Source organism: Peromyscus californicus, unplaced genomic scaffold, assembly GCF_007827085.1.
Source record: "Peromyscus californicus insignis strain IS unplaced genomic scaffold, ASM782708v3 Scaffold_5__1_contigs__length_169319896, whole genome shotgun sequence".
Lineage (NCBI taxonomy): Eukaryota > Metazoa > Chordata > Mammalia > Rodentia > Cricetidae > Peromyscus > Peromyscus californicus.
Genome location: NW_026294573.1, coordinates 26047336 through 26072804, shown reverse-complemented (window position 1 = coordinate 26072804; position 25469 = coordinate 26047336). Strand labels below are relative to the sequence as shown.

Below are 25469 nucleotides of genomic sequence, written 5' to 3'. Positions count from 1 at the left end.
AGAACCCAGCCACCACTGCAGAGCGGGCATGGAGGAACCGTTAGCCTTGAGGTCGCAGTTACTCTTACTACATGTGATAAATCATCCACTTCCACAGAGCATCATTCAGCCTCAGCTGTGCCTGCTGCGTGTTTCTGCTGTGGAAATAGTCCATCTCCTTCTTCTGCCAGTTCCCTGTGTAGAGAGTGCCCAATTACTGCCACAAAGAATATTCTTCATCCAGTGTACCCAATTAGTTGGAGGCATTGCTCTGTGGCACACACTCAGCCGGTGCCTCAGCTGACTCTGCCTGTTGGACGGGCCTCAACCATTGCCACGAGGGCAGCTTTCCTCCTCCTCCTCCTCCAAGGAACATTCTGGTATGGTGGTCATACATTCCTTGTGGCCCACCTAGTCTCCCACAAAGCTCCCATCTTGACTGCAGGTTTAACTGATTGCCCCTAAATGGTTTCATGGGTTCTAACTTAGCAGAGCTGGAAAGAGCCCACTTATCTGCTCACCTCATTGAGTCTGTGTCTGTGACCTCGAGATAAGCAGCAGGAAGACACCTAGAGCAATGCCTGACCCCCCCTCCCCCAGAAGATGGTCAGTGAATAGCATCCCTCTGTCAGTATGTTCCTCGAGCCTCTTTCCCCAGTGGAACTAAGAACAACCAGTAAGATTTATGGGGACCCTCCCACAGGCCAGTATCACACAAAGGGCTACCCAGATGTCATTGCACTCAGTCCCTGTCACAACTATGAATAAGAAAAAGGGTGACATAGGGAAGTTGAGGGACTTATCCAAAACTGACAACCAGTCAGGTCTATAGGTACCCCAGTCCTGGGGCTCTGCCGCAATGCTAGCCCCTGGGCACCACAATCGTCCCTTTGGGAAGAAATACCCCAGAAAGAATAAAGTGACCTTTTCTCCTGGCCTTTTCTAGCCTATGAACTTCAGGAGTGTCCAGACCCAGAGCCTTTTGCCAATGGCATAGTGAGGGGAGCTGGCTATAATGTCGGACAATCGGTGACCTTCGAGTGCCTTCCGGGATATCAACTGACTGGCCAGCCTGTCCTCACATGTCAACATGGCACCAATCGGAACTGGGATCATCCCCTACCCAGGTGTGAAGGTATGTCCTTCTCTTGCCCTGATGATCCTTCCTGGGATAGTCATAGAGGCAGAGCATCCTGCTCCACCTGCTGCTCTGTGGGATCACCAAAGGTGGAGGTTCAGGCAAGCTTTACTCATCCTGTTTCCATGAAGGTGGGAGCCAGCCCAGCCAGGGAGAGCACCCATGTGACAGAGCCCTGGGCAAGTTCTATGAAGGACCTGGAGATGTGCGCTGTACCCAAGGGAATGACATATCCAGCCTGTAGGAAGATCCCCTCTGATGGGCTAATGTCCCCCAAGGCACCACAGTGAGACAATAGAAGCCGAATGGTAGAGAGAGAGTCAGCCTTGAAACCTCCCCAAAGGGAAGAGAATAATACCTTTTTCTAAGGACTCTGGCTCCTCTTCACCTCCCCCATCATTCCCCTTCTTCCTACATGAATTTGGTGAGAGCCGAGCTGGTAATCTCAGGTTGCTGGAGATGGGACATTCTTGGGCCTTCTTCCTTAAGCAGAACCAAGGTGGAGATGACCAAGAGGCCATGAGGCCGCCTTCCCCCATAGCGACACCTCACTTCCACTTTCTTTCCTGTCTTACTCTGACAGCCCAGAATTTTCCTGGAGGAGATACTAGAATCAGTCTTGAAATGGGGAGGCGTGGCCAGGACAGTAACCCAGGAGAAGAAAGTGCCCCAGCTCTGGGGTCAGCTGTCAGTTCCATCTCTGTGCCTTGCCATTGAGTTTCACTCCCTTCCTTAGTAAAGCAACATTTCCTGAGAGTGAGAAGGTCCCACAGATGGCTCAGCCTGCGGTGGTGACAACATAGTAATAGCTTTCTGTAGAGAAAGAGACCTAAAACCAGGGCTGCATCTCTGGGCAAGATACTGAGCCAAACATTTCGTTTGTTGGTTAATTCATTGATTCCTTGACTCATTGACTGATGTACTAGGATTCAAACCCAAGGCCTCATGCATGCTAGGCAGCCAGCTCTCTGTCTCTGAGCCTCATGCCAGCCCTGACAAACCATTTCTTATACACTCTCTTCCCTAATAGCCCCCACAGTCCTATGAAGGGTATTCTTAGTCTAGTTCACTCCTCAGGAAACAGACTCAGAGAATGAACTGCTTGTCTATGGTCATGTAACTAATACATGGCATAACCATGATTTTAACCCAACTTTAGACTCACTACAAAAATCCAAAAACCAAATAAAATAGTTGCTATGCAGATATGAAGGCATGAATTCAGATTTCCAGAATCCATATAAATGCTGGGTGGGTGTGGGGACCCAGCTGAAATTCTAGCACTCGGAAAGTGGAGACAGGGAATCGATCCCCCCTTTGAACAAGCTGTCTAGCCAGATTAGTCATATTGGCCAGCTCTGGGTTCAATTGAGAGACCTTGCCTCAAAGAATGAGATAGGAAGTGATCAAGGAAGTTCGCTGGCATCAACCTCAGTTCTCAGTGCACATCCATGCTTATGCACACACACAAACATGCATATTTACATGTCACATACCCCACATTTACATACTCACACAAATAAATAAGTAAATACTGCATTTAATTTTTTTTAAAAAATTAGACCAAAAGTACCATTCTGGAAAAAACAAGTCAGAGAGGAGAGAGATTGCATAGTCCCTCAGCTCCTCCCAGGAAAAGTATTCTAGCCCTAATCCTAACAGTCCATCCTCCCCATTCATCCCCATTCCTCCCCATTCATCCCCGTTCCTCCCCATCCCTAGGACAGGAGTCAGGGGCATTCTCAAGGGTAATTCCTTCTCTACTGGGCTTTTCTGTAAGAAAGAGAAAGAGGAGATCAAGGTGAGATGACCGCAGAGGCACCTGAAGTGATGATAGACAGCCAGGGAACTGTGCTGGTGAACGGAACCAGGCGCAAACACCCAGCCCTGTGTCTCCTCCTTGCTCCACCAACCTCCTGGCAAAAATAGAAATGAGAGCTGGGATTTTGCCGGTAAGGCATCTGGGTTCTCAGCTGGGTGGGTAGAACTCTCAAATACTCATTTATTTGTGTTTCCTCCCTGGCAGTCCCCTGCGGTGGGAACATCACCTCTTTTAATGGCACCGTGTACTCACCTGGCTACCCCAGCCCCTACTCGAGCTCCCAGGACTGTGTCTGGCTGATCACTGTGCCCATTGGCCATGGTGTCCATCTCAACCTCAGCCTGCTGCAGATAGAACCCTTTGGAGACTACATCACCGTCTGGTAGGCACAGATGCCCCGTCAATGGCAAATCAAAAAGAGGCATTTGTGGGGCTCAGGGCTGAGCTAAGGCTCAGCATCAGGTCACCAATTCTATGAAGGAAGAGGAATGAAAGGTCAGCGGTCCCCAACCTGGGTCCCTTTCTACAGCCAGTGAAGGTGCCAGTGGGTGCATGATTGGGAGTGGTGTGAATACACAGGCTCTCCTTCATATTTCCAGAACTTACTCCCACACTCTACATACACATAACCAAGCTGTGCAGACTAACGGAGAAGGCTTGGCATGACAGAGCATACTGAACTGATCCAAAGTTCCTCTGGTCATCGTGTGCCGAGTCAGTGCTGCCCAACAGAGCATTCTGAACTGATGGTGACATTTGATGTCCATGCCATCCATCCAACATGGCAGACACCAGACTGGCTTTTGAATTCTGTTTAATTTTAATGAATTTAAATCTAAGTAGCCATGTACAGTTAGTAGTTACTAAACTGAGCAACTCAATGTTTAGTAACAGAGTTCTATAGACAGTGTCCTGAGTGAATTTTAAAATGGAAATGCAGATTCTTAGTTGATAAGGACAATTTCCCAGACAATTTTCCCCCAAACAATTGAATCTATGGACAAAGATATATAGCATTTTTAAAATTCCTTTGTTTGGAGATTAATGCCATTCTGGGAATCACCAAAGGGTAATAGAATAATTTTTCTCAAAACTCTGAGGAATTTCCAAGCAATGGATATGAACAGGAAGGGGGCAGTAGATAAGGTTTCAGGCAAGAAATCATTTTCCCCAAAAGGTAACGGGTGCACCTTTGCTTAGGTGGCAAAGGGCTGGCTGAGGGAGCAAAGTCCTGCCACAGTTCCTCTGCCCCTAACAAAGAAGACCAGCAGCCCTACCCCATGGTGCCTGTGTGGCCCCAAAGCCCACCAGGGGGTAAGACTAGTGAAGAATCAAATGAATAAGGGTTCCATCAACTCTGTTGGAAGGCCTCACAGAAAAGGATTGGGGAGTTTTCTAGGGCCACAGCCACCCACTCCTGGTCTCTCTCAGAGCCCCTGATGGCTCCAGGAGCAGCCGATACTCAAGACAACTGATGACATGCAGGACCTTCTTTCCTATGTGCAGGGACGGGCCACAGCAGACGTCTCTACAGCTTGGTGTCTTCACCCGAAGTTTGTCCAAGAAAATAGCACACAGCTCCTCTAACCAGGTCCTGCTCAAATTCCACCGGGACACGGCCACGGGCGGGATCTTCGCCATCGCCTTCTCAGGTCAGTGGGAGAGCTTGGCCAGGGTGGGGCACACAGGCTTTCCAATCAAGGCTGTGTTTGCTATTTGTGTGGCTTTGAGTGAGTCATGTGGCCTCCGTGAGCTTCGATGTCCACAGCCTGTGGGAGCATCCCCAGCGCGGGGCTCTATTGGGACATGGCTTTCCTTGTGATACTGAGGCACACAGACATGTAGGGCCAGCCCTGGGTGCCAAGCCACCCATTCACACCAGCTCACAACTGACCCGTCCATCTCTCCAGTCCCCTTCACTTCTATAAGGCTGTCTTCTCCACGGGGCTTTTGGGACTCTGTTGACCTCACAGACAACCCTCTGATTGCAAGGACAGGCATAGAGGTTTCCTCCTGGATGAGTATAAATAGTCCCGGGGCGGGGGGGGGGGGTGCCTCACCAGCTGCCTGTTTTCTTCTGGAAGTCTGGAGTTCACTGAGGACCTGGATGGTTCTCAAGCTTAATACAGCAGACATAGCCTAAAAGCATCACAGAGCCATCTCTATGGACTGTGCTCCTCTGTGGAGTGACAGCCACGTTCCCAGCTCACAAAGCAGTGTGTATGTTTGAACAGGAAGTTCGTTCCTAGTTCTACCTCCGGCCAGGTTTGTGTGAGCTCGTGAGACCTTTCCCTGCTGGTGACCTCCATCTCTAAGAGTCCTATGAGGTGGTTATTATCATCGGCCCATGTTACAAATGAGAAAGAGATTTCAGGACTTGCCCAGGGTGTTCAGGCAGAAGTGGGGACAGCACCCAGGGAGGTGAATCCTGCAGTGAGGTGTGGTGTGACTTTACAGTGTGGTGTGTCATTGATGGAAACCCAAGCGTACTCAGCCCTGAGCCTGGAGACAGAGACAGGGATCATGTAAAAACCATAGGCAACCCGGCCTGGTGTCAGCCTGGAATCCCAGTTATTCAGGAAACTGAGGAGAAGTTAAAGGCTTGGATAGGCCAGAGTGAGAACAAAGCCAGCTTTGGTGACTCTATAGAATGAGGCCATGTCTCAAAGTAAAAGGTAAACAAAAGACTCGGGTTAGTTCAGTGGTGGCACCCGCCTCACACGCACAAGGCCTGGTGTTTGAGCTCCTGCATCACAAACAGAGGGGAGGCAAGGAAATGGCTTGGAAGTGGAAATGCTCACCCCACAAGCCTGGCCACCTGAGGCTGATTCCCCAGACCCGAGCCAAAAGCCAGATGTGATGGGGCACATCTGTAATCCCAGCACTCCTAGGGGAAATGGGAGGCAGAGATGGGAGAATTGCCCAGAAGCTCACAGAGGTCAGCCTGTTCTATACAGTGGCATACAGGAGAGACCCTACCTCAAATGCAAGGCGGGAAAGTGTGGACCAATTCCTGGAAGTTGTCCTCAGACCTCCACATGTGCACCATGGCATGCCCATGTGTCTGTCTGACACACACATACACACACACACACACACACACACACACACACACGAGAGAGAGAGAGAGAGAGAGAGAGAGAGAGAGAGAGAGAGAGAGAGAGAGAGAGAGAGAGCACTCTGTCACTCCCAGCTGCCAGGGTGAGACTACCCTCTCAGTTGACCTCAGTATCCATGTCCCTCCTGTCATGCCTCTCCACCAAGCAGGGGAACCTGGGCTTTGAATTTCTTTTCAACTCTGTGTGACCGTCCTCTAGAGCAACAAAGCATGGACTCCAGAAGTGCAGCCAGGGATTCATATCTTGGCTCTGCCCCATATGAGCATATGTGAGTGGGACCTTGAGGACTTTTCTTCTTTCTGGGATTTCGTGATGTCTGCTTTCAATATCCACAAAGTGGGGTAGGAGTGGTACTTGACCACACAGGGCTGCCTACAACCATGTGTGGAAATGCCTGGCCCTGGAAAGGACAGTGGGCCAATAAATGGTACCTTCACTATCACCACTATCATTCTAGATACTGACAACCCCATGTGACATCACCAGGGTGCTGGACCAACTTGTGGTACCTGTTTGTTTGTTTCAAAATTCACATCAATGCATATGACTACACTTAGTTCATTTTTTCGTACTGTCTAATATTCCACGTATAAAAATAGAGTAGTTGACCTAGTCTGTACCTAGTAGTTTGCCTGCCAACCCCCCCCCCCGAGACCTTGCCCCCTCCAGGAAGAGAAGAGAACAGCAGCAGCATTAAATTCCTCTGTGGTTAATAGTGTGGGCTGGGAGAGGCGAGTGAGTGGCTGAACGGCAGGTGGGCTGGAGGCCAGCCCTGCTTCCTCTGCAGTCATTGTTGCAAGCTGGTACTTTGGGGTGGGAACTGAGGAGTGAGGAGAGAAGGGGTGTGTGATGTTGAGGGGGGGAGGCACGGGGAACAGTGCTCACCTTCCCATAGCTAAGTGGCAGCCCTGGTAGCTTTGTTTTCATGTAAGCATCAATGAGCAGGAAGGAAAGATACCTCAGGGAGGCTTATGAAATGGCTCTGTGACATGTTTTCAAAAGGAGAAAATGGATTTGAATAGCAGAGAAAATGTCCTTGAAGCAGCGTAGGAATGAGCAGAGTTGGGGAGAGCATCTCCCTCCAGCATGGCCGTCTAGATAACATGGGCTTCAAATAACAGGCAGACAGTGAGCGGGACAACGGTGTCTACACCTGCCAGGATGAGAGGGAATGAGAACCACTGTGGCTTCAGCCAGGGTGATGGGGTGTGGGGGGGGCAGCCTGATGGAGACAGTCAACACCCTCAGTGATGGATGAGTGGGTCTCTAAAAGGGAGAGAATAGGCACGTGGTGTCAGACTCTGGGACAGATGAGGAGACACCCCTGTCAGGTGCTGAGCCCAAGCCAAGTGCGGGGAGCGGGGGGTGGGGTGGGTGGGTGGGTGGGATGTCCACACAGAGGATATGTCTAGACAGTGTGGAGGAAGGATTACAATAAAGTGAGACTTGGTGCCACACCGTGATTCATCAGCTAAGAAAAGGACACCAGAAAGGCCGGTTTTCCAGACTAGAGAAGCCTGCCACAAAAACACAGAAAGAGAGAGCAAAGGTCAGAGTGCAACCATCGGTGTTGGGTCCAAACTGGCACAGTCACTCTGAGATCATGCCTTGCCATGCGAGAGGGTGTGTGTCCATACGGAGACATGTGTGTACATGTATGCCTAGATTCCTCGGCTCTGCCACCACGAGACTGTGAGCAGCATTTCTGGGAGCAGTGAGCGCATCTAGCTCCAGGCCTTAGTTACTGGATAGCGTTTTCTACTAAAAGGACCAGGGCTCCATGAAGGAACAGCGGATCCCAAGCCTGGGGCAGAGAGGGCACAAGCCAAGCCGAGAGCATCTCAGGGCTGAAAATAAGGAAATGTCCAGGGAATGACGGAGATGGGTCCGTGTGAAAGACATAGAAATTGGCTTGAAGGGACACCTGCTGGCCATGTTGGAGATAATTTGAAAATCAAAGTCATTAATAATAGCGACAAATAGTAAGTGACCTGTCAAACAAAACAGAGAGAAGTAAATTGAAAGCTGTTTAAGGATGAGATGTTTACATAGTTGGTAAATCATTCCCTGGACTGTAATCACGAAGGGGGATGGAGAAGCCTGCAGCATGCCACTTTAACCAAGCGATTGCAGAAGGTGGCCATGGGGCAGCCGGGTGACCCCAGAGTCAGAAGAGCCACACTTCAATGGTGGTCCAAAGATGCAGGAGCTCAGTCAAGCCTCGGTTCACCACATGTGGCCCTCCAAAGTGTCAAAAGCCATGAAGGTCAAGGGAAGACTTTGGACTGCTCCACATTAAAGGAGACGCCAGGTCTCTTGTACTGGTGATCGTGAGCCACAGCCTTCTGCTCAGGATACTGTGGGTATTCATAGCAATGACTGTCACTTGGAGACAATCAGGGCATGCCTGTGAGGAAGTTTCCAGAGTAGGTTAATTGAGGTGGGAAAATACACCCTAAATGTGAGTGGTACCGTTCTGTGGACGGAGAGCCTGAACTGTGCAAAACGGAGGACCCACCAGCGTTCATCTCTCTGCTTCGTGACTGAGGACACAATGTAACCAGCACCTTAGGCTCCTGCCCTCATGCTTTCCCCTCTGTGATGGACTGCACCTTCACGATGTGATCCTAAATTAAATCCCTCATTCCTTGAGTTGCTTTTGTGATGCATTTTGTCACAGCGAGACAAATAACTGATGCAAGCAGGGAAATTTGCTCCCTCCGTGGTCCTGAATACAGGACCTCCAGCCCCAGCTCTAAGAACTTGCACGTGATGTGACAGCTGGAAGGTGGTGGTGCATTTGTGTGCATTTCCAGATGCTCACAGCTGTTGTGGTTACACAGGAGCCTCCACTTGTTCAGAGAGAAAACACCGAAGCATCCTAGTTAGGGCCTGCTGTTTTTTTGTATTATGGATATTTAAAAAAAATCAAAAGGATCGGGGCTGTGCTAATTTTAATCATAGCTTTGTTTTGGGTTTAGTTTGGTTTTGAACTCACTGTGCAGCCAAGGATGACCTTGAACCTGTGTGAACCTATAATCAATCCTCCTGTCTCCACTACCCGAGTGGGGGAATTCCAAGCCTGTGCCATTACACAGTTTACTCCATGCTGGGAATGGAACTCAGGCCTTCATGCGTGATGGGTGAGCACTCTCCCAACCCAGCTGTGTCCCCGGCCTCTCATATCTCTGTCACTGCTTCAGATGAAAACTTTTATTTACAAGGGGAGCTAAATAGTAGGAATTAAGATTGAAGAAATGCAATAATAACACGATTTAAGTTGGCAGGAGCATCAGATCAGGGCAGAGTCACGCCATAGAGAAGTGATGGAGAGGAAGGAGACTGGAACGGAAATGGCTGCAGGACAGAGAGAGAAAGGTAAAGGCTTGACTAGGGTGAAGACGGGCAGCAGGGCAGACAGTGGACCGAGAGCCAGCAGGCAGAAAGACAAGTGGGTGGAACAGAATTAATGGACTTCTCTGAGATGAAGCAAAGCCCGGACGTGGAGAATCAAAGGGCCGACTGGATACCTGGAGGGGGACTAGCCCGACAGTGTTTTCCAGTGATAAGAACGAGAATCCAGGGTGAGAAAAGTACCTTCAAAGGAACCAAAACCAGGCAGTTCTCAGACAAATTTTTGGCATTAAATGGCAGAAAATAAAAGGAAAGAGACAGACAGAGAGCATACAAACACACACACACACACACACACACACACACACACACACACACACACACGTCTGTGTGCAGGTGTGCACACGGGTCAGAGGGAGGTGCTGGGTGTCCTCCTCTATCAGTCCCCACATATTCATTCAAGGCAGGGACTCTGCTTGAACCTGGAGCTCGTGTTTTTGTAGCTAGGCTAGTAGCCCACCAGCCCCAGTGATCTTCCTGTCTGTGGCTACCCTGTGCTGGGGTTACAGGCGTGCACAAGACCAACCCCAGCGATCTTCCTGTCATCCCCATTCTGTGCCAGTGTCACAGGCATGCACAAGACCAGACCTCAGTTGTTCAGTCAGTGCCACAATCCAAGCTCTGATCCTCATGCCTGCACATCAAGCCCTCTTCACCACTGAGCCATCTCTCCACCCCAAAGATTACATATTGTAGATCTCAACCTGTTTGAGGTCACATGTCAGATACCCTGCATATCAGATATTTACATTCCAGTTCATAACAGTAGCAAAATTACAGTTATGAAGTAGCAAGGGAATAATTTTATGTTTGGGGTCACCACATGAGGAACTGTATTAAGGGGTCTCAACATTGAAGGTTGAGAACCGCTGCTGTGGATAATGTGAAAGGGGGGAACTCCCTTCACGTGCCGATGGGTGAGGCTGTTCTTTGCAGGGACTCAGAAGTTTAAAGACAATATCGCTGTTGTCTCAGTCTAAATCATCACTCCAAGGTCACCCAAGGAGACATGAGCCAAGCACAAATCCAACAATACCTAAAAGAGCAAGTGGGATGCGCTGATGCCAGCTAAGCAAGGGTTTTGCCTAAGTAATTGTGGGCAAGTTTTCCGCAGAGCCAAATGCAGGCGTGCCAGTGATGGTGAAATGGTGACAGTGGTCTTTCTGTTAGTGAGCATCCCCATAGGTGGAGAGAGACAGGGGGATGCCCTTATCTTGGAGATGATGGACTCAATAGGAATCAGTCAACTCTTGACTTGGATGGTTAGAGAAATAAGGGCTTTGGGTATTAACTGCAGCCACCAATACTTTTTAAACCCAGCACAACACTTCCAAATCACCACAAGGAAGGAGACAAGTGCAGCATAATCCCAAATAAAAAGTCAAAAGCAAAGGAGACCATTTAGGAACAAAGAAACACACACATAAAAAAAAAAAAAACATGGCTTAAGATGAAGCAGTAGATAAAATCCATTATTCTTTGATATGCAAGTCTATTCAAGTCCAGTTCTCCGGCTATAAAAATACTCTTAGATTTGACTAAATAATACCCAATTCTATTTTTTATGTCAGCTTTTTAGCCATTTAAAAATAAAAGGATGTCCGTACACGGCAGGCTGAAGCAGGAAAATTGCAAACTCAAGGCTAGCCTGGGCTACATAGTGTGACCTTGTGTCAAAAATAAAATAAGTGATCAGTGATCACATGGGCAACATGAGAACAACAAGAGCAAAACAAAAAAAAAGGATTCAAAAAAAAGAGAAATGGAAAAGAGTGAGTTGTTTTATATTAGAGAATGTGTATGCCCTTTCACTGTGCTAGAACATAGGCACCTTGTTTAATTGGACAATTCAGAGGCTCTGCATGTATGCGCCCCTTTGTGGGACGGTCACCACTGCCTATCTCCAGAAGGGTTTCATCTTTTAAAACTAAAGCGCTGTCCTCATGAGTCAGTCACACTCTTCCCCACCCTTCTGTTTGCGGCCTCTGAGTCTGTCTCTTCTTTGTACCTCAGAGAAATAGGACCGCACAAGACACGTCCTTTTGGGACTGGTTTGTTTCACACAGCACAGTACCTTCACATCTCATGTATGCTGTCCTGTGTCAGGATTTCCATGGTGTGTGATGCACATATCACCCATTTTCCGTTGTCTAGTCATCTGTTGGCAGACAGGAGTTGCCTCCTCCTGTTGGTTATTGTGTTCAAAGCATCAGCACACCACAGGCAGTGGAGGCTTTGAAAAGGCAGTACTATGGGAAAGCCTGTGGGGAGAATGCTTAATGTGGTGAGGAGCAGTTTGAGAACTCATACCGAAAGGTTTAACAAGATGCAGGGAGATCAGATTGTTCTGTGGTGTCCGCACCTCTCCCAGTGATCTTCCTGTCCATTGTTGAGTGGGGAGTTTGCTGTTACTGCCCCTGACACCCTTCCCTGCACAGCCTGCAGCCACAGCAGCTTGGCCATCCTGGACCACATGTGGACATGTGACCTAGCTCAATGACTTTTCTTGAGAACTCGAAACTAAAACAAAGAGATGGTGCTTATGCCCAAATTCATCCCATCTACCTCCCAAAGAGGGAAGATATACATCCGGGTACCATGGATTCCTGCTGCTAGTTGTGTGAACTAAGAAGATTCTATGCAGAGGAAGAAACACTGAGGCACATAGGAGCTCCCCCTTGGGTCCTGATGGCCCTCAGGCTCCTTGCCTTCCACCTTCCTGCAAAAGAGACACATTTGAAGACATTCTTTGGAACATATGTGGAACAGATTATTTAGGAATGATCTAAGTGTAAAATAATAGATGAGGCATGCAAATTATATGTATACACACATTTTATTTGTACACACTCAGGCACATGCATACATGCACATACATCCAGATAAAGATATAGTCACTGAATATCATTCACGCAGAATACAGTCCATTGATTTAAGAAAAGATTAATTGTATATCGTTCTGTGAAATAAAAAGCAGGATGCTGTCAGAACTCAAATGCTGTCAGGAAGCAGTCACTACAGGCTCCTCCCTACACTCGGCCACCTTCCTTGTGTGGTTCTTGAGAAAGAGATATGACTATAAAGGGCATTGGAATAGTACCTGGGCTTGGACCCCAAATTCAGAATCAGAGCCACAGCAAGTGGCCTGCTAAGTGCAAATGAACCCTGTGAACTGTGTTTTGCTTTGAAATGTCCAAGTTAAAGACCAATCCAGCAGCTTGAGGAAGAACATACCTGGGAAGACCCACGGGAAGAACGGGACATGCAGCTGGCGTGTAGGCTGCAACAGACCTGAGCAGTGGCCCCTCCACCCACTAGCTACCACGCTCACATGGACTAGAGTCTTGCTAAACCAGAGCAGTGCTTCACCCTGATGACCTGAGCAGTGGCCCCACCGCTACCACACTACCATGTTAATGTGTACTAGGCCTAGCAAGCCATAGCAGTGCCTTACCTGCCACAAGAATAGGGGGAGGCAAAAATGAAGGAGTCTGTCTTGGATGTCCTCCCCACCCTGAAGCAGGTCCTGAGAACATGGCAGACACAGTAAGACAGCTTCAGTTCAGGATAAAACCTTGTTAACCTGAATCAATACTCAAAATGGCCGAGACACCTTATGCCTAGAGGGAAGATTTCAGGAATGCTTAGTTTGGTTTTGTTGTTTGTTTTGTTTTTTAGACAGGGTCTCACTCGTTAGCCCTGGCCAGCTGGTAGCTCCTTATGTATAGGCTGGCCTTGAGCTCATGGTGATCCACCTGCCTCTGCCTCTGAAGGGTGGGATTAAAGATGTGGGCCACCACACGGGTGACATTTTGTTTGTTTGTTGACTGTTAGTTTTTGATTAGTGATTTGTTTGTTTGTTTTTTATTTCAGGAACTTTTTTTTTGTTTCTTATCAGTATTCTACAAACTTACTACGTGGAACAAAAATGTATAATTTTAAAAAATGCAACACGAGAAATCCCCCCGACAATCACAAAATGCAAACTCAGAAAGCTGTTGTAAGGGGACATTTCTGTGTATTGATTTTATTTTTCTAGAAAACTTGGTCACGCCTTAGAAGTTTCTAAGGCAAGCATGAGGCTCAGAGGAGATCAATTTTTTTTAACTGTTAAAGAAAATGACAGCTGACTAAATAAGATTTTCATATCTCTAGAAATTGAAAAATGACATGAATAAAGTGAAACAAATGATAAACTATGTGCATAGAATTAACAAGCCAAGGTCAATCTTGAGTATTCAGAGAGCCCTTCAATTTCATAAGAAAAGCAGGGACAAAGGACATGGCTGGACAATTAAAAAGAGAAATGCAAATTAATAACATATAAAACTTCTTAGCAAATGAAAAATTTAAAATAATCAGGGGTTGCTGAGGAGAAGACTCCATGAGTAAAATGCTTTCTGCACAAGTGTCAGGACTGACTTCAGATCCCCTGTACCCATGTCACACCTGAGGGTGGTGACGTTTGCTTGTAACCCCGGTGCTGGTGGGTGGGGACAGAGAGACAGGCAGATTCCCAGAGCGGCCTATCAGTGAGTTCCAGGTTAAGGGAGAGACCCTGTCTCAAAAAATAATGTAGAGAGCATCAAATGAGGAAGATATCCAACACTGAACTCTGACCTCTAAGTGCACACACACACACACACACACACACACACACACACACACACACACACACACATTGTACTCATGCACACACACTGCCACACATAAAAGGGAAGGAAGGATTTGGTGTGTGTTTGTCAAATCAGTTGATGACTCTGCCCACAGTGGGTTGTGTATACTAAATGAGTAAGAACTTTGTGGGTTCTTGCATCTTCAGGGCCCGCACAATTCTGAGCAAGATGAACCCAGGCAGGTAATCTCAGTGAGCTGCATGAAAGGAGGAAGATGGCGCCTTGCGCCACAGTGCCTGTCACCTGCTGACAGTGCCAGTCCACAACTTTCCTACACAGAAACACGGAAGCATGCCTCAAGGGCAGACATGGCTCCGGCTCTGGTCAAATCAAGCCGAAAGCCACTTGGGGACCTCAAGAGGGCCTCTGAAGTGTTGATACACTCACTGCTAAAGCGTGTATCTCTTTCACTGTGGCACTTGTGAGCCAACACATCTGCATAAAAATTTAAAGTTAGATTTTCCCGAGTAATACAGCATTCCACATGAAACCAGACACAGGTGAAGTCTCCAATTACCATCCATCCTCAGTCGGTGAAATGTCGGATCCCAAGGGAGCCTTTGGAAGGTAGCTCCAATTGCATGATGAGAACTGTGTCCGGGATGCTGTGGTCTCAGGAAGGTGTCACACATGCCTGTCCTAAACACATCTCCATTGTGACTTCCACGCAAAGATCCCCAAACCTGAAAAGTCCCCCACAACACGCTGGGCTTATGATATCCCTGATGCAACTTTCTTATCAATGTCCTACGCCATTCTTATAGCCATGTTAATTGTAGGTCATCATGACCTCATGTTTTAAAGTGCCCAGCTTCTATAGGAATGGCTTGATGAATACACACGTGTATTTTTATTGTGTTTTAATTTCCTTTTGGACTCCAATGTCCAACTCAGTAGAATATTTTCCCTCTTAAAGTATTGAACAAAGAGGTCTGAGTCGGCATTAATATCCAAGAAAGGGCTACTGACATCTGAGAAAGGGTTGCCTGCATGTTTTATAAAGGATATGCACTTTAATCATTTCTAGTTTAAAAGAATCAGCAGAAAGAAAAGAAAGAAGAATTCTTTTAAGAATAAAAAAGACGAGATCAGGCGCGTTCAGGGTGGTATGGTGAGGCATCCAGGCAGTGGGACTGGGTCCTGTGCTCATTGCATGAGTTGACTGTTTGAAACCTGGGGCCTATGCAGGGTCGCTTGGCTCGGCCTGGGAGGAGGGGACTGGACCTACCTGGACTGAGTCTACCAGGTTGATCTCAGTCCACGGGGGAGGCTTTGCCCTGGAGGAGGTGGGAATGGGGGGTGGGCTGGGGGGAAGGTGAGGAGGGCAGGAGGAGGGAGAACAAGGGAATCCGTATGTAGAACTGAATTGTATTGCAAAATAAAAATTAAAAAATTTTTTAAAAAAAGAATACAAAAGATACGATGGAGCCAGGCATGGCGATGCACACCTGAAACTCCAGCCCTGGAGAGGCGGAGAAGGCAGGAAGATCGATAAGTCAAGGTCATCCTTGGCTGCATAGTGAGTCTGAGACCATCCTGGGATACATGAGATTTTGTCTTAAAAAAAAAAAAAAAAAAAAACCTCCAGACACATGTGATGTACACAGAGAATTTTGTTACAGTTTTAAACAGAAAAACATAAGAAACTCAGTGATTACCACAAGAGCGTCTGAAATACATTCTAGTAAAATCTATATGATTAGATTTCACAGAGTCATTTCAGTCTCATTCTTGAAGAAATGTTGTTGTATGGGAAATCTCTTCTGATATAATAGCAGCTGGCAAGGCGCAGCATGGGGCACATACCAGATGACGCAGATCTGGTAACGGAAACCCCTTAACTATGCGGGGAACACACACACAAGGGAGCATGGCACACGGTGAACAGTAGCTACAGCTGAGAAGACAAAGGATACATTTCATTTTCTTCCTACTGTTTTCATAGAAAACCCCTGGGTTTTTAATGACGTTATACATTTTAAAAAAAAAAAAAAAAAAAAAAAAAACATAGCTGGGGATGTGGAGGAATGGGAAACAGTCATTGCTGCAGCAGCCACGGCTACAGTAAGCACGATCAATAGCACTCAGCCGTGAGCCAGGTAATAGAAGCCGTTAGAATCCCACACAGGCCATTCCGCACCCAGGCACCATCCAGTCCCTGCCCCCAAGGGCTAGACTCCAGTTTCGAGACTCCACTGAGGTCAGCTGAGAAGACATACACAGGATGGGGAGGCTGGGCTGTGGCCAGTGGGAAATCTTGGGCTTGGGAGCAGCCAGACCTGGATTTAAACCCTGCCTGCACCGTTTATTTCCTGCAGGAGCTTGAGGAAGTAGCTTTGCCTTGTTATCTAATCACCTGCTCACAAGTCACACTGCAGGGTCAGCTGCTGGGAGAATTAGAGGGCTAGTCTGCCAAAGGATGTCCTGGGCCATGCTCCTCCCCACCCCACCCCCAGGCCAGTGACATCACTGAGTGTTTCTTAGACCCTATTAGATGTGAATATCTCTGTTTTGATATGACATGTGCTGAGATATATTTCAGGTAAACAGGGCTTTTAATAACTCCAGCCTGAGGGAATGGCTCTCCTAAAATAATATAAAGCCTTACTATGAGGAGTACATGAATTGGAGGCACTAGATAAGAAACAAGGACCCAATTCAACCCATAGCCAGTTTGAGCTGGGCAGCTGAGCAGGCAGGGCCCACAAAGGTGCCCTTGTTAGCACATTGTCCCTGTACTTGCTGAAGACTGGGGACCCAGGCGGCAGTGGTCAGGTTCCTCTCTGGCTGCTAAGTCCCTTAAAGCGACCACATCTTCTGATAGCAGGTCTGCAATGTAATGCTTCCTTCCTTTATACTTCTTGGGTTTTGTACTCAAATCTGACAAATGAAGATAAACCAGAGAGTGTGCGGCTGAACTGGCCCTGAGTAGAGATAGATACTCATTAAGACATATCTGTTGTGCGAATGAATGGCTGGGGATGCAGTCAGCTGGTAGAGCGCTCACCTTATATGTTCAGAACCTTAAATCAGTCACCAGCACCACGGTGGGGGTGAGCACCTGTAATCTTGACACTTGGGGCACTGAGGCAGGGGGATCAGGTGTTCAGATTATCCTTGGCTACACAGTAAGCTCAGGGCAGCCTGGGATACATCATAAGACCTTACATCAATTCAACAAAGATAAAGTCATGTCTGCTGTGTGAATGAATGAAGTCAGAGATTGTGGGTAACTGGTCCAAGGCCCATGAGTGACACTATCCCAACTCATGTCTTTCTGTCTTCTTAGCGTATCCACTCACCAAGTGTCCTCCCCCAACCATCCTCCCCAATGCTGAAGTGGTCACAGAGAATGAAGAATTCAACATAGGTACTGCCAAATGGCGGGGACCCCAAACCGGGGTCACAGAGAGGAGCCAGGGAGTGGTGGGGACTGGGTGGTAGCTCCATCTATGCAGAAGGAAAGAGAGGTCCAGACCATGGGGGTGGCAGTGTTCCATTTGCCCAGTTTGCCATGAAAATGTAAACCCTCTCCCTTCACCCGACCCCAGAACGGGGAGCTGGGGACATGGCTTCCCTCTGCTATCCAAAAGCTTTAAGGTAGCCTAGAAGTGCTTAGAATATGGGAATATCGAGAGGCTGAGCTGGAGGAGAGAAGCAGTTGCCCGAGTCACCAGGCCAGCATGGATCTGGTTACTGAACCATGGCCCAATGCCGGTTACCTTCCATGGAAGTGGGTTTGAGGGATTAAGGTGTCAACCCTCCTGAATGAGACTGCTCCAGGGGATACCCATGCTCCTCTCTTTTGACAGGTGACATCGTCCGCTACAGGTGCCTTCCAGGCTTTACCTTAGTGGGGAGTGAGATCCTGACCTGCAAGCTGGGGACCTACCTGCAATTTGAAGGTCCACCGCCAATATGTGAAGGTAATTACACTAAACAGCACCTTCCTCCCCAGTAGAACCCTGGTTCTGCTCCTCCTCCTGTCCCCAGCTCTCAGCTCAGTCCATGCCCAGACTCCAGACCTCAGCATGCCTGCATCCCAAAGCAGTGCTTTGAAAAGACGAACTTGCATCACCCAGTTACTCCTATCCCAGACCAAATCCAACCCTTCCCCACTCCTGAGGCACCCAAGGCAGCACAGAGCTCCTAACTGTCCTGTAAACCAAGGACAGTGGTTGAACTTAGGCCACAAGCTATTGTGAGATGTGAGGTGACTGATGGCTTTAAGCCTGTGAAGGTGGCATCTGACCCACACTGACTGCTGTGGGGTTGGAAAACTTGCACAGCCACCAAGGGCTCTGAGGAACCTGATTCAGTCCTTGCAGCCTTTCCTTGGGGTCCCCAGCCCAAGCAAACTGTCCAGAAATTTGTTCCATGCAAACTGTTAGGACACTTCCCCATGCTCCAGGACAGAGAACCTCCCCAGAATCTGGGGTGTGCAGGGATCCTCTGCCCCAGCCTCTTCCCTCCCCTTTGTGATGAGTCGTAGATCCTCCTGCCCCTCTTGATCCTTCTCCTCCTGCTCCTCCTCCTGCTCCTCCTGCTCCTCCTCCTCCTGCTCCTCCTCCTGTTCCTCCTCCTCCTGCTCCTCCTCCAGTTCTTCATCCTCCTCCTGCTCCTCCTCCTCCTCTTGGTCCTCCTCCTCCTCTTGCTCCTCTTCCTCTACTTCCTCCTCCTCCTCCTCTTCCTCCTCCAGTTCTTCATCCTCCTCCTGATCCTCTTCCTCCTCCTCTTTCTCCTCCTCCACTTCCTCCTTCTCCTCCTGCTTCTTCTTTCCAGAGGGCCACACTGTCTTCCTTAGGGCAACATTGTTGTTTTAGACCCTTTAATGCTATGAATCAGGCTGCAGCCAAACCCTGCTGATCTTTCTGCTCCTGATGCAGTTACCATTGTTACCATCGCCATCTCTATGGTGTGTTGAGACTATGCTGCAGACTCTACATATGTGATTTGATATAAAGTTGTATATTTTCTATGATACAGCCATCCTGTGTGGTAGGGACTTCTCGTTTGTGTTGGAAAAGCCATCACACTGAAAGGGAATAATTTGTTGGAGGCCACACAGTAGTAGAGTGGCAGAGTTGGGATCTAAAATCCACGTGTGTTTGACTCATTATCTACTGTTTACTTCTGCACTATTCTATCTTTGTACGAACTAAACCCGTTTTGTTGAGTGGCTCTTTGGGTGTGGGTGGCCTTACTTTTGCCTGTAATATATGTACCACCCTCATCTACCTCAAATCCAGGTAGCAGCACCCACACCCACACTAGGGAATGATTTCAACCAGCTGGCCTGCTGTGAATTTCAACAATACTGTCATGATGACCTGGGACCTGAAGTGACTTCCTGTCATGCACACTATGACAGTGAAGGGGAGGACTTGTTAAATGCCTCAATACTAGGTTTGCTGCGGTGATTCTACTCCATGGACAAGCTAATATTCCCGCCCTGTTCTCCATGTCATGGACACAGTATCTCTTTCTTTTTTCCAGTGCACTGCCCGACCAACGAGCTTCTGACAGACTCCACAGGCGTGATCCTTAGCCAGAGCTACCCCGGAAGCTACCCACAGTTCCAGACCTGCTCCTGGCTGGTGAGGGTGGAGCCAGAGTACAACATCTCTATCACGGTGGAGTACTTCCTCAGTGAGAAGCAGTATGATGAGTTTGAGATCTTCGACGGTGAGTCCCTCAAAGACCGTGCAATTCTCTGCTACAGAAGGCACCAACTTGCTCTCAGCTTCTGGGGGTGGCTGAGCTTCATTTTCCTGTCAGAACGTGCTGGAGGCACCACATAATGTCTGCCTCTACCATAGAAACCCAAGATCAGGGAACTGAAGAGCTGTATGTCTGTTGCTTACATAGTAGTCTAGATCTGTTACAAACCATTTTTTACTCAAAGCTGGAACCCCTGAATATCAGCCAATCAGTAGTCCTTTGTGAGGAGCAGGCTTCCTCTGAAACCCAAGAAGGCCTGTCCACCAACTCCATACTGCTTCTTTCATGGTGGGACAAGAGGCGCTCTCGTTTGCTGTTCTAGAGAAAGCGCCTCAGGATGTCCCAAACCAAAATACCATCAAAATACCATCACAAACATTGTAGGATTTATCTCCTCCTTCTGGAGCATGAGACTATCTAAAATATCTACACTAATTGTCCCTGGTGGCTCAGAAAATCGTACGTAGAGAACCAAAATGCTACATTCTGCAGGATGACCAGATCTCCGTCCCCTCTCACTACATCGTGATAAAAATCAGGCTTGTTGACAGAGCTCTGGGCCATGACTGTGAACGTCCACTGTTTCCTACCTCATGCCAGGGCAAACTGCTCCTGCCGCTCCTTCCTGACAGACTGGAGATGAGCACGTTGTAGAACCACCACTGCATTCTGGGTAACCAGGACTGTGTCCGTCTGCTCTGGTAAAGATGCCACAGGGGGTCCGGCTACCTGTGGATGTTTGACTGAGTTGGCACTATGGGGTAGAAAGGGCTTCTCTCCTCAGGTGCTGCTGCCTGACAGAGCAGCCATGGTAGGATTGAGATCCCCAGGAGTCAGCATCACTCCAAACTCTGTATCCAAAATCTTTAGTAACTTCAGCTGTTCTTGTGTTGACAACATTCAGCATTCAGCTGAACAGTGGTGGGTCTGTAAAGGGAAGAACCGGAGGAATGACTGTTATATACAATTGGTGTCATTTTCCAGGGTCCTTTCTTTGTAGGAACCCGACCTCTCCTTTAACCAAACTATTCTGCAATGAAGGGGAAGTGAAGCCTGGCTGGGGTCTGCAAGCTGGACAGAGGGCTAAATCTTTCCGCTGGGGGTGCTCTCCTCCCTATTCTTGTTCGCTGTGCTCATAAATTCATACTATTTTAGTTGCTCTCTTTGTCTACCCAGCTATCTTGCCCTTAGGAGTAACCACAGTAACCACATGTGGGTGATCCCCACGGCTTCTGTAGGCTAGGTCCTTCCAACTACCACCCCAGTCTTGTTACCCATTTCCGGTTACAGCCGTATTGCTTCAGTCCGTGAAGTGTTTCCCCCTGACCTCTGTGTTCCAGAGTTTTCTCATCCCTGTTATACTAAAAAGAGTGGTTTCATCAGCCCCACTTCCCGAGGACAGCATGTCCTCACGAGAGCGTTCTTGATGGCATTAGTACGTGGAGTCTCCCCCAGGCCCTCCCAAGGAGCAGCTGTCAAGCAAGAGTTCTTTTCTCATGATAGAACTGTTCAAGTGTGTTGCTTCCCTTCACTTCTGGACCCTTACCTTCCCAGTTTGCCACAGCAGCTCAAACACCCCTACTTTGTTAAATTTAGCCCATTACTCTTCCAAACTTCCAAGAACTGTCTCAACGGTGTATTGGAACCTTCACTCACAGCCTTCTCCAGGACTATAAATCCTGGGTTATGCGTTTCCAAGACTTATATTATGCTCCTTGAACCAGAGCCCTGAGATGCAATCCAAGCATTTAAGGCAGGACATAGAAGAAAGCACTTTCCTGGGAAACCTTGGGAAGGCATGTTGAGGAGCTTTATTACTTATGACTCTGGGAGCTATCATTTTCCTTGGGCTCTATGGCTCTCTCTATATACCTGTTCAATAAACAAAATTTCTGTAGGGTGGGCACCACACTATTCTTAGCGTGCACAAGAGAAATCCGAAGAGGGTCCCAGCTTGAAAACCAGCTCTTCCATCAACTAACTACTTGACCCTGGCAAACAGCAGATAGAGTTCATCTCACTTGCTGACTCCAGAGCACTGCTTCCCATAAGGGTGGACAAAAAGGAGTCCTTCAGCAAGGCCACCAGATGTCAAGTCACCCGGCCATCCCAGCTGTGCCTGTACTTACACCTCTCTCTAGACTTAGAATGGCCTATAACCCTGTGTCTTTCTCACCCAAGGTCCCTCAGGACAAAGTCCTCTACTGAAGGCTCTCAGTGGGAACTACTCAGCTCCTCTGATCGTCACCAGCACAAGCAACTCTGTGTACCTGCGCTGGTCATCTGACCACGCCTATAATCGCAAGGGTTTTAAGATTCGGTATTCAGGTGAGTAGGCCATGAGAACTCCTAAAAAGAGCCTCTGCTCTGAACCCCGAAGCATCCAAAGAAGCCTTGGTCCATCTCCTCATCAAGGTGACAACCTTCCCTGTGTAGGTGGGGCAGCCTCTTCCTGTTCTCTGTCTTCCTCATCTGACGCTGCACAAGCCTGACAAGAGGCAGTCCCCTGCCTTGTCGTGTCCAGGTCCTTTCCCCACCTCTAGCCTCATCTCTTTCCTCTCATACTCCCACCTTGAGTCTCCAGGACTGTAACTATTCATTATGAGATCTGATGAGGCCCAGGGGATCCTAGCCTCTTAAATGGTTGGGAGATATTACTAGAAGTCCTTTGACTGAGCACCTCTGAGACACAGGATCATACAGGGTAGCCGTCAGAGTGTAGCCAAAGTTCTCCTGTGTCCCGCCTGGCCCACGGTCAGGACAAATCTCTCTCACCCACCAGTCCCGTAGCCACTCAGACCCAAGCAAACACATAGAGGCTTATATTAATTATATTAATTAAAACTGCTAGGCCATTAGCTCAGGCTTACTACTGACTAGCTCTTACACTTAAACTCAGCCCATTTCTGTTCATCTATATGTTGCCACGTATTCCGTGGCTTTACCTGTGTGCCATTACATGCTGCTCCCTGAATGGCAGGTTGGCATCTCCTGACTCAGCCTTCCCCTTCTCAGAATTCTCCTTGTTTCCTTATCCCACCTATACTTCCTGCCTGGCTACTGGCCAATCAGCGTTTTATTAAACCAGTGTACAAAAGCATTATTCCACAACATCAGAGAACACCCTTTCCTGTTGTGCAAGCCATATCCCTTTATTAGCATTTCATTAGCAGATGCCAATTGGACACATTTGTGAGGTGCACAATGTGACATGTTGATACATATTGTACAATCATAATGATCACTGGGAGCAATTAGCACCCTTGTCACGTCCCAAGTTTATCTCTCTGTGCTGGAGACTGTTGGAATCCATTCTTCTACCACCTTTGGAATGTATAGTCAGTGTGTGATGAACTACAGCTGCCCATCTGTGCTGCAAAACCAACCTCCTTCTACCCCCTCTGCCTTCGACTAGTCCCAAGCTCTGGTGACCCCATCACACTCTCCACTTCAGACCCCCGGCTGCCTTTCTGTGCCCGACTCACTTAGCGTTATGTCCTCCATTTCCATCTACATTGTTGCAATTGACAGGATTTCACTTTTTTTTTTTTTTCGAAAAGCCATATTGTCTGGGCATGGTCAGATCAAAGGCCAGGCCTTTGATAAAAATATCCCTGGGATACAATTAGATGGAGAAAATAGACTTTCTCTGAACCCTCACTGTGGGGACCACTGATCTGCTTGATAAGCTGAAACCTTGATGTCGGCTGTGAAGGACAGTCCAGTGAACTGCCGGCCATGCTTTCCAGCCCTGGAGGCTGCAAGGAATGCCTGCGGATCATGGGAGTTCCTCCTCATGCCTGAATGCCAGACAAGGATTAGACAAAGACCAGCAGTTTCAGGGAGCCAGGAATATAGCTCAGTCAGCAAAGTACCTGCCACACACAAGCACAAGGACCCTAGTCCAACCCTCCACGACCCCAGTAAGAAGCCGAGTGTGATGGCATGCACAAGTAATCCCACCCCCGCCAGCCTAGCCTAATCAGTTAGTGAGTCCCAGGTCCCAGTGAGACTTTGCCTCAAAAATAAATAAATAAATAGATGGATAGGTTAATTGATTAATTAATTAATTAAAAATAAAGTGGACAGCATCCTGAATGAGATCTAAGTTGACCTCAACCTTCTGTACACACCTGTGTGCACACACATCCCTGCACCTGCACACACTGAAACACACACACACACACACACACACACACACACACACACACACACACAAGAATATTGGTTAGCAGAGATGTCCCATCACCAAGTTCTGCCTGAAGAACCATTTGTCCATGTCTTCTAATAGCTCTCCTTGTTGCAAGGCCAGTCACACTATGAGGACCCAGGGGTAGTTCTGGAGAACCAGTGGGTACGAGAAGAACTGACCAGAGGGAGCTGAGGGGAGCTCTGCCTTGACTCCCTCAAAGTCCATTTCCTTTGCAGATCCCACCCACACTCTCCTCTCCCAGATGCCCACAGTTGGAGAAAAGATGGCCTCATGACCCCATGGCCTATTACTGCCCTGTTACTAGCTGGGGATAGGGTTATTTGACAGAGCGCTAACTGTTCGGGCCTCAGGATAACCCATTGGGGAGTTCTGGGCTGAGTTCCTGGTGGCTGCTCCTATCAAGGGGAAATAGCATTTTCCTACCATCACTGCTGAATTTGGAGCTAAGAGCTCTGAAGGAGTTCCCTTTGCCTTACTGCTCAGAGACTAATGTGTTTGGAAGTAATGAGTCAGTGGTAATTACAGTACATATGCCATGTAGAAAAGAAATTCATTACACAGTACAGCAATTAGTACCTAATAATTAAGATACCGCAGACGTGCGTGACTTAGCCCTGTGTCTGTCGCAGTGACTAAGCGTATTTTATATCAGATTCTCCTTCCTGGGTGAAAGAGGTACATAGATTTGAGATATGCCTGACAGAGGAGGCATGGCAGGAGAGCACACACATTTAATAAAACACCATTCTACCTGAGCAGAACCATAACCTGCAGGCCGGAAGTCAGAGGTCTCTCTGTGAGAGCCTGTGAGGACAGGGCCTGCTTCCCAATCTGCTCATCTCTATCTGTTCGCAAAGCCCAGCCAGAGACCCTCAGGCAAATGAAGGGGAGAGGGGGTGAGGCTCCTGGATCATCCTCCCCTCACAGCCTCACAGAACTAACCAGGGTTAGTTATTTTCCTTGTTGCTGTGATAAAATGCCTGACTAAACCTATTTAAGGAGGAAGTGGTTTATCTGGGCGTATGATTTGGGGATACAGTCTGTCACTATGATGGGAAAGTGACAGCGGCAGGAGCCTGAGGTACCTGGTCACGTTGCCTTTGTAGTCGGGAAGCAGAGAGAGATGAACGCTGGTACTCAGCTCACTTTCTCCTTTTTATTGAGTCCAGGACCAGTCCACGGGATGGCACTGCCCACATCTGGGGCAGACTTCCCACCTCCATCAACGCAATGTGTTCCCTCCCAGCTGTGCCCAGAGAGTTGTCCCTAGGTTAGTCTAGACCTTGTCAAGTTGTCAGGGATAACTGTCACACAGGGTCCCCAGCAGGAGCTGTGGCGTGGGTCCCCTCCATCTGGGACATGTCGGCTTCCTTCTCTGTGTGACCCC

At 48.2% G+C, this 25469-nt stretch overlaps 1 protein-coding gene across 1 annotated transcript in view; it reads left to right on the top strand.

Annotated features, from left to right (window-relative positions):
- Csmd2 (CUB and Sushi multiple domains 2) overlaps positions 1 to 25469 on the top strand; it is a 573936-nt gene that overhangs the window by 492647 nt on the left and 55820 nt on the right. Inside the window, 7 exon segments of the mRNA XM_052718591.1 lie at positions 926 to 1114; positions 3144 to 3321; positions 4446 to 4591; positions 17438 to 17518; positions 17961 to 18074; positions 19645 to 19833; positions 22051 to 22197. Coding sequence (XP_052574551.1) covers positions 926 to 1114; positions 3144 to 3321; positions 4446 to 4591; positions 17438 to 17518; positions 17961 to 18074; positions 19645 to 19833; positions 22051 to 22197 — 1044 coding nt within the window.